The sequence below is a fragment of the Coturnix japonica genome, chromosome 2, assembly GCF_001577835.2.
Source record: "Coturnix japonica isolate 7356 chromosome 2, Coturnix japonica 2.1, whole genome shotgun sequence".
Taxonomy (NCBI): Eukaryota; Metazoa; Chordata; class Aves; order Galliformes; family Phasianidae; genus Coturnix; species Coturnix japonica.
In genome coordinates this window covers 14,046,110-14,062,046 of record NC_029517.1, presented here as the reverse complement: position 1 = coordinate 14,062,046, position 15,937 = coordinate 14,046,110, and the positions used below count along the sequence as shown (strand labels likewise).

Here is a 15,937-nt window from a genome sequence, read left to right as displayed (position 1 = left end):
ACAACAACAAAGATTTGTGGATGGGTGAACCAAAAGTTTAAATTATCTCTCACAAAAGAAGAGGAAGAAAGTTAAGCAATGACTTCTGACCTGAAGAAATCTGGTAAATAGAAGGCCCTCTTGTTCCCCTTTCTTGTGAGATGATTACTTCTGGGGACTCAGGCTTCATTAATATATGATTAACACAGGTGGGTTGCTTAACACGGAGAAAAGCACAAAGGAAATGTGGTATGGTTTCACATAAAAAGGTCACTAGATATACTCCAAAGAAGTTCAAAGTGTGCCTAATTCACTTCACAGAGCACTGCTGAAAGTAATCCAAAGGAGATATTCAAAGTCAAGAACTTCCAGGACTTGCAGCTGATGTAAAGCTCACTCCACTGCAGAAAAACAGTCTCTGCTGCTTGCTCACAAACAGAGAATAGGAATGAATCCGAGGTGAAAGTAAGTTCAAAGAGCTCAGTATCTACTAGACAAGAAATCAGGTAATTTCCATCCCAGAAGAAATACTGTATGGTCACACTCAAGTTCAGCAGCAAGAATTCTGATATATTTATGCAAGTGCAAGTTGCCTTTATGACTGGATAAGTGTGACTAGATAAATTGAACAAGCAGAGACTCATTGATCTGTACTCAGCCAGGAATGTGCAAGACTTCAAAATAAGCTGTGAAGGAAAAGCAATTAAAAAGGCAATTAAAAAGAAAAGAAAATTTTAAGTAGTCTAATAAGGGCATATCATGGCACATCTTTTCTTTAGTAAAGCAACTACAGGCAACATAAATGCAGTGGTTCTAATACACCAAGTAAAAACCTGTATTCAGTTATTCTGCCGTGCCGTATTCTGTTCAGACCTTAATTACAACATATTTCTCCTCACCCGTACTAAAGAAAAAAATAATAATCTAGTGAAGAGCAAAACACAAACAAGTTGGGTACATTTTGTGACATCAATACAATAAATGACCATAAATCTGCATCACATAAATTAGCAACAGACATCAACATTAATAGAAAGATGCAATGAAGGGGAATTATTGAAGAGGAGGACACTACTCTCATGGAAGTATTCTTGGAGAATAAGGAACATGTAAAACAGAACTCACCACGAGCTGTTCTCCAACAAAAATAAAACAGCAAGACAGGTTGGGGATTTGGAGTGTCCCTTTCCCATGCAGTTAATGTACAATCTTAGAAACATTAACTGAAGGGAAGCTTTAGAAGTCATTTAGGCCAACATCCTGCTTACCTCCTGCTCAGAGCAGGACCACTGGCAATGCAAAATGAGGTCAGCCATTGCCTTACAGCAACAGGCTAGAGACACTACAAAGCCTCCTCCAGTGCTGCATCTCCCACTAAAAGACATTTAAGAATTTTACTTAATTCCCTGTAAACATCCTAGGGCTGCATCTTGTGGTCACTGCCTCATGTCCTGGCATCTTTCATTGGTAAGAAGAGTTTGACTCTAATGTTCTCAAATGCTTCTTACCCTCAAGTAGTTGTGAGCTGCAATAAGCTTCTTTCTACAGACATGACAAAATAGAAGTCATGGATGCCATTATAAGACTGTGCTTATAATTAAACCAAACAATTCATTATGAGAGGAACTGAGCTCTCCCACATTCTCATTTCATACTGTATTTTCTGATTTCTCCACATCTTTCAGAATAAATATTCTGACACTAAAGTAACTTCATTACTATTCAAATAATTTCTTAGATTAAAAAACCACTTGAAGTTATGGAAGCTGTAATTTAAATATTTTGAGGGGGGAAAAAAGAGAAAAAGAAAAAAAAAGATGCTTAAAACATTAAAACAAATGAAAAACTTTCCATATGGTCAAACTTCTAATTATGTCCACAGGCATCCACAGTCAATCAAAAACAAAACTTATTTTTTGTTTACTGATACCAGAAATCCATCAAGTGTGATGGTAAGATCTACGGACATGCCATCCCTGTGTATCTAACAGAGAAATCACTCTCTCTCTGTTGTTTCAAGAGCAGAACTGTGGCTTTCTCAAAGTAATTTTGCAGGTATCTCTTAAAACTGCAATCCACTAAAACAAATACCCAGTATAACACAAAGCAAAGCCCTCACTGTTTTGGAGGAGAAAAAGAACACAGGTAAATTTTATTCAAGATTACTCCCACACTACTACGGCAAATAAAAACAACCAAATAAATAAAACATTTTAATATTCTTGTGATGCAATCTGGTTTTAGTCCTTGCATTTTTCCAGATATCCCCATGAAGATATTAACTTTCTAGTATTCATAATCCAAAGTACAACAACAGACATCTTAAATTTGCCCAGATTTCAATTCAAGCATTTTAAAATATGTTTTTATGCTTTCCTTTCAGTGCATCAAAAGGTCATTTATTTTTATTTTCTTTTTTTTTTTTAAACACAGACACAGTTCATAACAAAGGTCAAGATGTCTATGGGGATTCATTCTCCCCCTCTCATTTTGAAACAAGTTCATGATTCAAATTCAAGATAAAGGATGAATATATTACATACATAAATGCTCAGGCTGGCCCACATTCTATATATTGTTAAAACACCATGAATGAGCAAATTCTTACTATTCATTTCATGTACCTTACTAATAATAACTGAGAATGGAATTCACAAGTATATTACTGAATGTCACGAATAAACATGAGCAATGTCCATTCACATTAATAATGTTATAGTTCATATTTATAAAGTGAACACTGCACGCACAGAAAAAAAATCAACAAAAGAGAGGAAAACTTACCAGTGGTTCCCTGTTTTTGACAAGTCTGATTATTTTAACTGAATCTTCTTCCTCATCAATATCATCAGGCATGGGAGGCAAGACAGGATCGTAGTTCTTCTGAGCAACAGTATCATGAACAGAGAGCAAAGCCTGGAAACATTTGTTATTGTTATTATTGTTAATAGTTGTTATTTGGCATCTGAAAAGTTCATGACAGACAAAGCAGTGGTTATTATTTATAGCCTGACTTGACTAGCGTGATGCAAATAGATTGAGTATAAGTTTTCTATATAATTTTAACATATGTAAATGGGGATTAAACAATTCCAGAAGGTATATCTTTTCATAAACACAATGTATGCACCTAGTAAACCATAGTTATACACGTGAAAATATTGAGTGCTTTGCACATTAGCTGAAATTACAATTACTATGGTTAGGAGAAAACCTAAGTTGCCTAAAGTAAGTAAGAATAACACTCCACTACTTCTCAATAAAGTTTCTCCAATACACTAAGCAGTCCTATGAATCAAATAAGCAAAATAACCATCTTCCAGTACATCTGTTCAAGTATCAGGTGCATGACATTAAGCTACTGCCATTACCTTCAGAGGAACTCTGGAAGCTGCCTTGGTTACTGGACCTCTTTCATGCTCACTCCCTTTCATACGTGCTCCAAATTATCCTAGGAATGTTTAATTTATTGTGGAATTCGTGACCGAGATTGAGGAACACAGTGCTCAAATGATTTGGCTTACCAACCACCTGTCACGTCTTGCCCCCTTTCCTTCTCTTTGTAGTTTCTCCAGTTCATGCACGGATTGGCCAATAGATTTATTAAACTTTGTTGTGACAAAAGGCTCAATCTTAACAACAAAATAATTTATGACCTTGCCAGAAACTCAAGAGTCTTGAAATCAAAGGAAGTTGGAAAGTTCATTCTCCTAAGGCTTAAAAAAAATCTATCATAATCCAAAATTCATTTCTCTTTCTAGATATAGAGCTCTTTAAGTTCTTTTCCATTTTTGAAAAGCCTACAGGATCTGTAACATCTCTTAAACTAGTGAAAAATGGTTATATAATGCTTTTTCTTCTGAAATGGAAACTATGCAGTACAGCAGGAATCACAGCAACTGCCACACTAAGAACTGGATCTACTGCTTACAGTTGTTCCTATTTTCAAGTATTTGCCCATCAAACTAGAATATTTTACATTTTGACCCGACATTTTTGCCCAAAGAGTCAATATTACAAAAGTTATAGTCAGAAACCAAAAGTAATTTGCACATTGATAACCTTACCTACCATAAAAATGAAGTGTTTTGGAAAATGTTGTGATATTTAAGATTATGTAGAACAGATCAGCCTTGTTTGACATGGATGACATGAAAAGCTAACACATCAGTGACAGATACAATGAATCTAAAGGAACAATTACAATAATAAAGAAGAAACACCTTAATAAATAAGAACAGGAAACAGACGCATTTCTCTGATGCTACTTTACTTGCTACTAAAGATAACATTAGACCAAATATATAAATCATGAGATACACTGTGTTCTCAAGGATAACGCAAATTCTTTTAAAAGCACATTATACTTCCATTGTGCTGTTCCAGGTCTTATACAACACTACAAACAGCTTTCAGACAATGCTACATGTTATCCTGACACAAGCAGATAAGAAAGAGCAAACTGCAACCCTGAAATTCCTCAGTTTCAATGTGAAGTCGAGTCTTGGCACAATAAACAGCAGATGATCATGCCTGCTTCATGAGAATTCGCTATTATTGTCTTAATGATTTCTATTCATATTGTGCAACTTGATAAAAACATTTTTAACACTGTAGCTATTTATTTCTATTTTTCCTCCCAAGACAGTTATCAACATGAACTTTGTACCACTGCTACCTACTAGCTCTCTCTCACCAAAGATTGGTTTTCCTTCAGGTCTCACCTAAAAACCTCTGGCCAGCAATTTATGGTTCCTTTTGGAACTGCATACTGTGAAGCAATACAGTTGTAAAGTCCATGCAATCACATGCAGTGTTCTGATGATGTATGTGAAACATCAAAGAAACACTAAAACAAAAGTAGCGTTTGCTTCGACTCTGAGCTACTTATAGTTAAGACATCTAAAACTACTATTCTGCAACTACACTTTTCCACATAAAACTAGGGCATATTCACAGACTAGTTCAGCTTAATGAGGTTCTATATTGCAGTTTAAAATCAATCAAGCAGATAGAGAAAACAGACGAAACTAATCTAAAGTACCATTTCCATAGTAAAAGGCAGCAACTTATAACATGCTCAAAAGAAACTACTCCTGACAACGAAACTTGAAAACCAGACTCCATCCAATACCAAACAGAACAATGCTATCAGTATTAATAAGATGCTTCCCTGCTTTGACTGCCAAACCAGACTCCTGGACACAAAAGAGCCACAAAAGCGCAAGTATTACAATCCAATGCCAATCAATGTCTGATCCTTACGATGCTTTTTCTTCACTCACAGCAACTGGAACTAATCAGCCTGTTCCCTCCTTCTTTTGAAAAACATATTGATTCACGCTGTATGATACTGTTTCCCAAACTCTACTATTATTTTATCTCAAAGCAAAGATGCGTTCTTCAGGTAAGAGTATGAGGGCCAGAAAATATATGCTTTTTCTCAATCAAGTTTCCAGAAGGGCTTCTGCTGTCACAAACATTTTCATAGTACACATACTAAAGAACATACTAAAGTTCTTGTGTGCTCATCTTCCATCTCATCTTTTAACACACCATCCTCTGTCCACAGCAGTTGCTTGTGAATAGCAGTAGAGACACCGCACAACGATTAATCCACAAGTAAAACTTGTAAAGTTGTTTTGATTTCACTTAATGTTTCAACCAAAGATGATCACAGTATGTCCTCAGGAGAACTTCCACATGTTTCATACACAGGAAAAAACAACTGTACTCAGAGCAAAGAGCCATTTCTTCAGCAGCTTCTCGGGACTGTGTGTTTAATAAAATGTATGCTCAGTCCAAAAAATTATGCATCAGACTAGGCTATATAAAAAAGCAAACAAATTACAGCCGCCAAGAAATAAGCCTTGGACTCGATCCTGAACAAGATTTACACCGAGTAATTGTGTAGTAAATTCATGAGGCAACGTAAAGCCAGAAACGTTCCCTTTTTTGTACATGAGCAGTGATTAACTTATTCAGTGCAGTTTTACACTGCATGAGATTCATGTTTGCCTAGGAAAAGAAACTGCAAAAAGTGCAGATGATTTTGTTGCTGTTGTTCTTGTTTACAAACACACGGCTCTTCAGAACTGTGCACAATGACTGAAGATCAGGGTCATGCATATTTAAGCACCACTGGAAAAAAGGATTTTATTTCAGCTCTAAGTCCTATGCTTATGATTCACTAATGTAAACATGATCCATATTTAGAACTTGAAAGAAGGTATGATTCAAACTCCTGCACTACCTAAATATAAATATTGATGTTCAGCTAAATTCTTAGACATGATCTAGCTGGAAATGAATACTTTCATCAGACCTCTGAAATGATCTAGCTGGAAATGAATACTTTCATCAGACCTCTGAAATGTCTAATAACTGGTGCTGTATTTTTCATATTACAACTATCACTGGTCATTTCACAGTTTATAAATTGAAATCTTACACTGAAATCTTACACTATCAACTTACACAAAGAAAATCTGACATTGAAAACATCTGAGGTTCTTTCTCTTAAACCGTTCTGAAACTTTAAATGTTTGGTGTTTTTTTTTAAATTGAGGTTGTTATTAAAGAAAACAGTCCCATGTTTTGAAAAATGTATATCATTTAACCACACTGAATACATTTTTGCTCCCATAAAACAATGACAAATTTCATGTCACTTTTTTCTTCTGTTTACATTTTGAGATCTCCATGAATAAAAATACCTCCGATAACCACAAGTTGTGAGCACAGCTCCCTGCAAGTTACTGATTTCTGACTATTGTAACAAGTATCTCAATTCAGGCTTTACTTTTCAGAAATATTTTGCATATAAAAACGTTTTAGAAAATAGCAAGATGAACAAAGACATGAGAGAATGGATAAAGGAACAAAAGAACCTTTATTTACCTATGTGAAAAAATGTATGATTGGAAAATTAAGTAAATTAAGAGTGAGATTTTGTTTCTAAAGCTGTGAGGACTACGACTCACCTTCAGGAAGGAAGACAGCTGCAGCAGATTAAGGCACTGCCAATCCCTCTGCTTGTTAGTTTGCCTATAGTGGGGATGGCTGTCCTGGCAGCAGTCAGCAAAACACCACAGAACAGCAATGACTTTGCTCTCAGACCACAGCTTGGATCGTTGGCACAGGCCACATTTCCTGGCATTTCTGAGCTGTATCAGGTGAGACTGAGACATTTCCCACCTCTTTGCTTTGTTATGGTGATAGTAACTTGCACTGTGGCTGGAGGAGAAAAGCTACCCAGAAGGAGAACAGTGAGTTCACTTGCAAGCACAGCAGTGTGCCCCTCAGCTCACCTGGCAGGGCTGTTACTCTAGAGAGCTGTTGTTGTGTTTTATTCCTCTTAGTGAAAAGTTTACAGAAGAAATACTGAAAGACAAGCTGAAAATAGCAGTGGAACAAATTATTTAACACTGGAAACACTGATTTATGAGGAGGCTGAATCCACTGAAGGACACTGTCTGAGCATCAAAACAGAAGGAGGAGCGTAGGAAGCAGAAGAGCTAGTTACATGCAAGAACTCAGAATACAGCAGAACAAAACCTGTGTGAACCACCACGAGTGGGCGCATGCAACAATGGGGCACACCAGAACAGGTACCCCAACTAACAGAACAACAATGGGTGCTGAATTCTTAAGTTTGGCTAAAACAAGAGGCATAACCTAGAACCTGAAGCAAATAATAAAGCTACAGGCAGTAGGAACGTGCTAGTGCTGCTAATGTCCAAAGGATGGCTGGGATAACAACAAACTGGATTTTTTGGGTGATAGAAGCAGTGGGTGTACACAAAGCCACAGTAAGAGTGTGCCAGGCTGAAATGGATTAAAACTCCTTCTGAAGGAATTATCTAATCAACTTTCCTGTGGAAATTTGTGATTTTCTGCTATGAATAAAATTACCAAGTGAAATACACATAGTGCACAGTGTTAAAGAAACCAGCTTCCAAAGAAATGGCACGTTTTACTCACTATTCAATCAACATGAGCAAAAAAAAAAAAACTTTGACGGTGATGGTAAGAAAACTGAACAAAGAATTAAGCTTGATTTTCAATTTGCAACCACATGTATTAATTTACAGAAGAAAAAAGAAAAAAAAGAACACTATGGTTAATTTACTTCTTTCCATACCTCAATATTGTATTTTCCTATATATCCTCTACAAATTCCCCAGAAAAGATATATTGTGTGAGAAGACAGCAGTTCGGTATGTATATTACAGGAGAAGTATTCCATGTGTGTGACTGTCTCATCTGTTCTCAAAAAAGGGTTGCCCGAAAGTTCATGCTTGTCCAGCTGGCAATTAAATTCTTTTCTCTTCCAAATTGACTTTCATGCAGTTGGGTCACAGTAGTGATTCAAAATATTTAAAACACACACAACACACATATGTGGTTTTCTTTTCTTAATATCTATCATATATTAATGACCTTAGCATAGCAACAACTCAGCTGGATCAATCATAAGTACATATTACTTTTTCCTCTTACTATGGTGGACTTTATTTCTGACTATATGAACTTCCTTTCACAAAAGCATAATTTCCTTGCCTTAAAATGCAGCTCCTTTATTTCAAATTCACCAGTCTGAACTGATGGGTTTACCTGCAGCTGGTAGTCAGACAGCAATAGCCAACAGAAAACTGAACTTTCGGCATCTTCAGACTCCTGCTTCCTTTCGCTCGTTGTTTGGATCCCCTGGAGACACTTCCAAAGTAAAACCATTCTCAGTGATCACAGAAGCATGCAGTCCATCCATGTCATCTGGTAAAGGTGTTTATATTCTTCCAGATGACAGCTCTATGTTTTCCTCAACTGTGGATCATGGTAGAATAACTTTTGATTTTAAACCAATACTGAAGAACCTGAACAAAATCTCTTTTGCATTCACAACACAATTCATGTAGCTAAACTGTTCTTGGCACCTTAAGTCCAATTTTAGTAACTTCCAAGCTCACAAAATAGGACAATGCCTAGACATCAGCCCTCTTCCAATACATTGGTACATCAGTTCCTTTTTTGAAGAACTGGTAACATCCCTGACCATATTAAAACAAAGGGTTGATTGCTTAGGCTTTAAGGGTTATAGTAAATGGGGTTACATCAGGCTGGCAGACAGTCACTAGTGGAGTTCCCCAGGGCTCCATTTTAGGACCAGTTCTCTTTAATCGTTTTATAAATGATCGGGATGCAAGAGTCTAATGCATACTAACTGAATTTGCAGATGATACAAAACTAGGAGGAGCTATTGACTCCCTTGAAAGCAGAGAGATCTTGCAGAGAGAGCCTGGCAAATTAGTGGGCTGAAGAACCAACAAGCACTTGAAGTTTAATAAGAGCAAGTGCCAGATTCTGCATGTGGGATGGGGCAGCCCCAGATGATGTGCATGGAGTGAAGGATGAGAGGCCAGAGATGGGATGGTTCTGCACCAGAGGGCGGTGGGCATGGAACGGGCTGCACAGGGCTGTGGGCACAGCCCTGAGTGATGGAGTTCAATGAGTGTTTGGACACTGCTCTCAGACACTGGGTTTGGAAGGTGCTGTGTGGAGCCAGGAGCAGAACCTGATAGTCCTTGCATGACATTTTCAACTCGGGATATTCTATAATGAGTCGACTATGATATATGTCTGCAGAAACAGCATGAATCTTTTCTCAGCTGAACACCACCTGAAGATCCTGCCCCACATAAATCAAGTTAAAATATCAACTAAATAAATGAAAAAGCAGAGGATGCAGTTGCCCTTTCTGAACAAGTGTCTTTGAGATCTGACCCAGCTTTTACTTTGACAACAGCATGCTTAAAACCTTAAGAAAAGCAGAAACCTCTACTGATCTATGAAGCTAAATCAATCTGTATATACTTCATTACTTAAAAAAAAAAAAAATCTTTAGGATGAAGTTTTAAATTTATCTTATACTACATGGATATTAATCCACTTTAGTTTTTTATGATGATTAGTTTTGCCTGCTTTGGAATTTTCCCACATTGAACACCTTCAAGTGGTCTTTCCATAAATCAGTTGCACTAAACTCAGGCATCATTCTGGAAAGCTGAAAAGCTGCAGTCAGAATGATTTTCACCACTTCATTACCAGTCTTACATTACCAGTATTTCAGTACTTAGTAGTGTTGTAATTAAAGGACTAAAAACCATTAAAGTAGATGTGGTACAATAGAACAAACGCTGACTCCTAAACAAACATGTTTTTAGAAAGGCAAATAACATACGAGTACAAAGCTATGTATGAGAAAGGATGAGAACAAAGCTGACAAATTCTGGTGTATTTCCAAAATGTTTGTGTTTAACAAATTCACATATCTGTAAACCATGCAGTCATGGGAAGAGATGCAAATTTTTGCCACTAACTAGAAATTCAGCAGTAAGCAGAAGGGGAGAAAAATGATAAAAATAATTGTGACACTGTACTGAACCACTGTGGAATAGATTCATCAATGAACTAGAAATGGGAAGACTGTTTAATTAGTGTATGGAGAGATCAGATAGAATATGGACTGGCAACTGGAAGGGAAAAGCACAGTAGTAGGAAAAAGCAGCATAAAGAGATGACAACTGGTTTTCACTGGCAAAGGCACTGTTTGTTTCACAATGGGTAGTTTTTACATTTTCACTAGCTGAAAAGAACTGCAGCTTCAAGGGGATAGTGATTTTTTCCTCTTCATATATTACCAGCTTCAGTAACAGTGCCAACTTTTATGTGCTGTAGGTGAATGATATATATATGCTGTTCAGAAATCTTACATGTGTTACAGAGGATTAATTAGTGTGGTAAAGTCTGTATGTGTAGGCAATTATTTCAGTTCCCTTTTATCATTGTACATATGTGTTCTATGGCATGCTGTATATTGTTACATGTATACGCTGTCAGTTCCTACCATGTTCAGAGTGTGCTCAACTGCTTTCTAATTTTCTGTCTCATATGAAACATCAGAGCTCTCTTGCTGTTTTTAGAAGGACAATATTGTTATTAGATATTGATTTTACTTCTTTCATTCTAATAACAAAACATTTCAAAAATATAGCTAGCAACATATTCTCCCAGTGTTTCCCATCCAAAGAAGTTTCCTACAGAAAAACTCATTTAAACCGTGGGTACAAGTAGAAATTGAAATAGGTCTAAAGCTGGAAAATCAAGGATAGACCATATTTATCCTCTGAGCTTGCCAAAATGTGTGAGGGAGGGCTGCCCTATGTTTTTATCAAAAGAACACAAAAAATAGCCTTTGATCTGTCCATCCAAACAAATAACAGAGACATTTATTTTTAGATAAGTAAATGAAATCACCTCAGCCTCCCTGCTCTCCTTTCTCCTCGGCTCTCTCTTTTACAAATAAAGGCAGGAATTACTGCGTAGAAGGAGCTCACTCGTGTCCTAACAAAGACTCCCCAGTACTGTCCACTCTGCTTCTCTCCCAGCTTCACGGTTGGTGTGCTCAGGACATCTGCTGGCTACACATCAACCAGCATTATCAAATCATCACTGCTGTGTCCCTTGCGTACAGTTGTGAAAATGTCAGTATATTAGTTAGGTGGAAAATGAATACTTCTTTCTTGCTGATGGTATTTCACAGCAGACCACCCAAAATCAAGCACGTTCTTGCTAATTTACTATTGGCCTCTGATTTTGCAAATGAGTATTAGGTCACTTCTCTGTTGACATATGAAGTACATTGTACTCCAGCTCACCATATTAATAAACTACACTACAATAATATATTTTAACCAGTCCTATCAGCAAACCTCAAAGACCATTGACAAGTAAATAGTTATCAATTATGGACAATTATGCTCCCTAAACAAATACTGCAGACTGTGTTACTGTACGTGAGCATGAATATTTCATTAAAAGAAGAAAAGTTTCCCAGGACGTGAGTAAAAATAGAGAACACTGGTGCAGTCAGTCAAAAGGTCCTCCAAGTGCTTGGGATGCAGTAACAGCGCAAATGGAGCTCAGATGTTAACTGATCTGAAATTTGTGTTTGGCTTTTCCAGATGCAAGACCTGAACAGTTGTAGGCAAATCCCAACAATTTCCAGCGGAAAATGTTGACTTTGCAGAAACCACGTATTTAAGTGAAAAAGCCCTGATGGAAAATCCTCAGCAAGTCTAAAAACAAAGGAAATGGTGGAAAGAGGACAAGGTTTAGGTTCAGATTTTTTATAATTATGTTACAATAAATGTTTCGTAAAATTTTCAAAGAGAAAACAGATTTGACTCAGTATTGTTATAGCTCAATGTGTTCCTGAAACGCTTCGCATGTTACAGTTCTTGTAGAAAAAAATGCCTGCTGTTTCCTGCCTAGTAAATTATATCATCATCTTTTGCCACTAACTGTAAGACAGTTTTATAAAGCTCTCCTGATAAAAGCTTAAAATGTTTGTGTGTTTTTTTTTAAATAGAACGAGTAACACTTCGATCCCAACAATCTATTAGGACACCCTACAAATCTACTAAGCCTCAGACAGCACAGGTACCAGCAGCTGTTGTTTACCAAGTAAAGACCAGGATTCACAAACTTCCAATTACATATAAGAAAAACAGACAGGACAGGACAATGAGAAAGGTACAATTCAAGCTAGAAGAAGCACTTTTTATTTATTTATTTACTTACTTAGAAACCTAAATAAATATAGGGAACATTTAAATGAAGAATATAAGCTGCTCTAGTTTCATTGTCTCCAGTTTTCATTTTAACTCATGGTTTCTGAAGGAAAGCCAAGAATGTACTTATGAGATGAAAATGTTTACAAATGCAAATTGTTTATGCTTGGTGAAATTGGAAGTTAAATGCATTTCAAATGAACTGCACAAAACCAGCAAGTTTTATTTTTATTTATCTAAGTACATAAAACCTATGTGCAGTTTTCTTGTATGTGCACTTCTGGTATATGCCATTTCAAGGCAATTAAAACAAAACAAACAAACAAAAAAAATCAAAGCGTCATAGTGTAAAGAATTGGTATTTCTTTGAATAGCACATTGAGGTTGTCCTCAAATAAATTAATCTGAAAACATTCCCAGTCATATAAGAGAGGTTTTCCCTTTACTCTGCAAGTTATCTTCAAATTACTTCCAAAATTCTATACATTCTACAGTAATAAAAGCAAAGCCAAGAAAAATACTTAAAGAATGTGCAGGGCTTGTTCCCTGCATAGCTACAGGTACAGCTCCCAAAGCATTCCAAAGAATTTACATTCCCTTATACCGTGATGCATTGAAGTCATTCACAGTTGTGCCTTGTGCCCTTGTTTATGTACCTGCTTCATGTTTCTAGCTAGCAGCTGGCAACCCTTTCACTGCACATAAACAGAAGATAAACTCTGCTAAAACAGACAGAACCTCCACTGGCATTCTTCGGAGGTTAAAAAAGTTTACTTTCCTTCAGGTCATAAGATGTATAAACATCCTTCAGAATAGTTTTAGCACAGTGGCAAAGGCTTTTAAAATAATTATTGTTCTGCTTAGTATACTGGCAATGGCAAAGGACATATTTTATATTAATTTAAAATGGACTAAATTTATCATAACAGGGATTAACTTCACATGACAAATTTCTCATTTTAATACGTGATGATTAGGAAAGTAACTGTTGTTATAAGCACAAAGTTAAGAGCAAGTGAGATATAAATGATATATCCAGAGTCTGCGTCAAAGCAAGTATAACCGAGTCCATTATTTTTACAGCCTTTTTTACAGATGCAGTTTACAGACACATTAAAGAAAAAAGTACCTAAACTGTTTATCCCTACAGTTGATTGCTTTCATTTTTTAGGTCCAATAATTAAAAAAAATATAACAATTATGCTCTTGTGCTGTGGCTCCGTCCCAGAAAGAACAGTTTTTACAGCTTGTGTGCAAATTCACCTTCTTAGTTCAAACTATTTGACTGTAACTTTAAAACACTGTAGAGAATTTTCTGGAGAAAAAGAAAAAGATGCTCTCAATTTTCCTTCTTCCTTCTAAAAAGCAAAGCAGTTTGTTGGTTATACTGCTCAATTTGTTGGTTAATACTGCTCCAGCGCTATTTCTGTTTTCATATTTCAATGTAAAACATTTACTAAAAAAAATGCAATATCTACAACAGAAATAATTCAGAAAAAATGTTCTTTACATTCCCTCCATAGCAGGTTAAAACTGTAGGCAAAGTTCTAAGTCACAGCAAAGAAATTTCCTTGATATTTGAAATGAAGTCCTTAGGAACTAATTTACACTGAGAAATGGAATCTGAAGAATTTTGATCAGTTCAGGTTTCCCAAATGTACAGTTGAATATAAAATAGTGGAGCATTTTTCAACAGCACATCAGTACTCAACACATGCCCCTTAACTGCTCTCTCACTGGATTCCAGATCTTATACTCACTTCTAAATGACAGAAAGACACAAAACATTCACTTTCTAAATTCATCTTTGGCTAAAAAGTCTACGGGATCAAAGCCCTAACATTAATTCTTAAAAATACTTTGTTTAATTTTACTTTTAATTCAATCCCCTCTCCCCACCCCCGCCCCCAAACGAGTTCTCTCCAACATTAGCAGTACTTCAATGTAAATGTCCTGTCTGTCAGTACAAATGAAATGTAAAACACAAATCTTGAACACACAAACAATCTTTTAAATGTTTCCTTCATAAAATAAGTAAGGTTAGCTTGAAAGAGAGTGAAAAATAATCTAATTCACGGTTACACCTCAGAAACTATGAAGGTCTTAAAAAGTCATTCCAGGAACTGAGAAGAAAGCCAGAGGTAGGTCACAGTATTCAGCTTCCAGCCAGACCAGGAATTATCACCTTCAAATGCAGCACATTACCCTAAAGAATTAAACCTTACACGCAGCAACACAGTCCTTCACTGCCCCCCACTCAGAGCTTACAATGAAAATAGCGGATAGCTGCTTTCTGTAATATCACACGGGTTGCCTAACATGCAGTGAAAGTAAGCATCAGCTGCTGTGTCAAATGAATAGAAAGTATTAAAAGAAGCCTTAACACAGTCAGATTAAGGGCCAGAGCTGTTTGTCAGCAAATTGACTAGGCCCACAGCTAACTTGCCACACTTACCTCGAATAATAATAAGCAACTGAATAAAACCACACAAATAATATGCCAGTAATCCCCACATACCACACTGCCATAGGAAACACAAGCTCAGCAATATAGTTTCAATACAACTAGCTCTAATTATTTGCCATCATTTGACCTTTCACAAGTTAAATTCTTAAGCTGCTTTTTAACAAACAACTGGGAAGAGCTGTTATTCCTCCATACATACACGCTGAAAGTGTAGGCTTGCTAAACTGATTTGATTACACATTTGGGGTTATGACACAAATCAGCTGAATTAAGTGCTTTGCTGAAAGTGAGATGACTATAAATTTGGATGCGTTAAGTTCTGGATTGCTTAAAAATGAAATACTGCATTCAACTTGATTCAGGCTCTAAAGCACGGGAGCACTGAATTTCTTGTTGATAGCTATATCAGGGCATAGCACACACATAAACAAACCCACCTGATTTCTTCTCATCCAACAAAACCTAACAAATTTCAGGACATTTTGAAAATCTCAGGTCTGATAAATGTAATTTTTCTTGTTTAAAGTACCTCACTATGGATTGAAACCATTAAACAATAAAAACAAAAATTATGCACACACACAATCAAAGCAGTATGTATGGAAATGCTCAGAAATATATTTAAGAAAATATTGTAACACTAAATGAGAATATGTAAATATGCACTTAATCATATGGTTGCTGTGAAGACTTTACACAACCAAACCTCTGCAAGCAGTACTGCAGTGCAGTGAATTAATCCTAGCCATCTATCATGGTGCCATGAATGTGCTACAGAAGAGCTTGAGGCAGTGGAATCTCTCCTGCTGGCTCTAGATAGCACTGTGGTTACAAGCCAGGTCAAGAGAGGAAAGTTTCC

At 36.5% G+C, this 15,937-nt stretch overlaps 1 protein-coding gene across 1 annotated transcript in view; it reads right to left on the bottom strand.

Moving 5' to 3' along the window:
* The window catches only part of MPP7 (membrane palmitoylated protein 7), a 92,766-nt gene that overhangs the window by 40,097 nt on the left and 36,732 nt on the right, over positions 1 to 15,937 (bottom strand). The window contains exon 5 of the mRNA XM_032443057.1: positions 2,764 to 2,895. Within this exon, the coding sequence (XP_032298948.1) occupies positions 2,764 to 2,895 (132 nt within the window). The remainder of the gene's footprint in view (positions 1 to 2,763; positions 2,896 to 15,937) is intronic.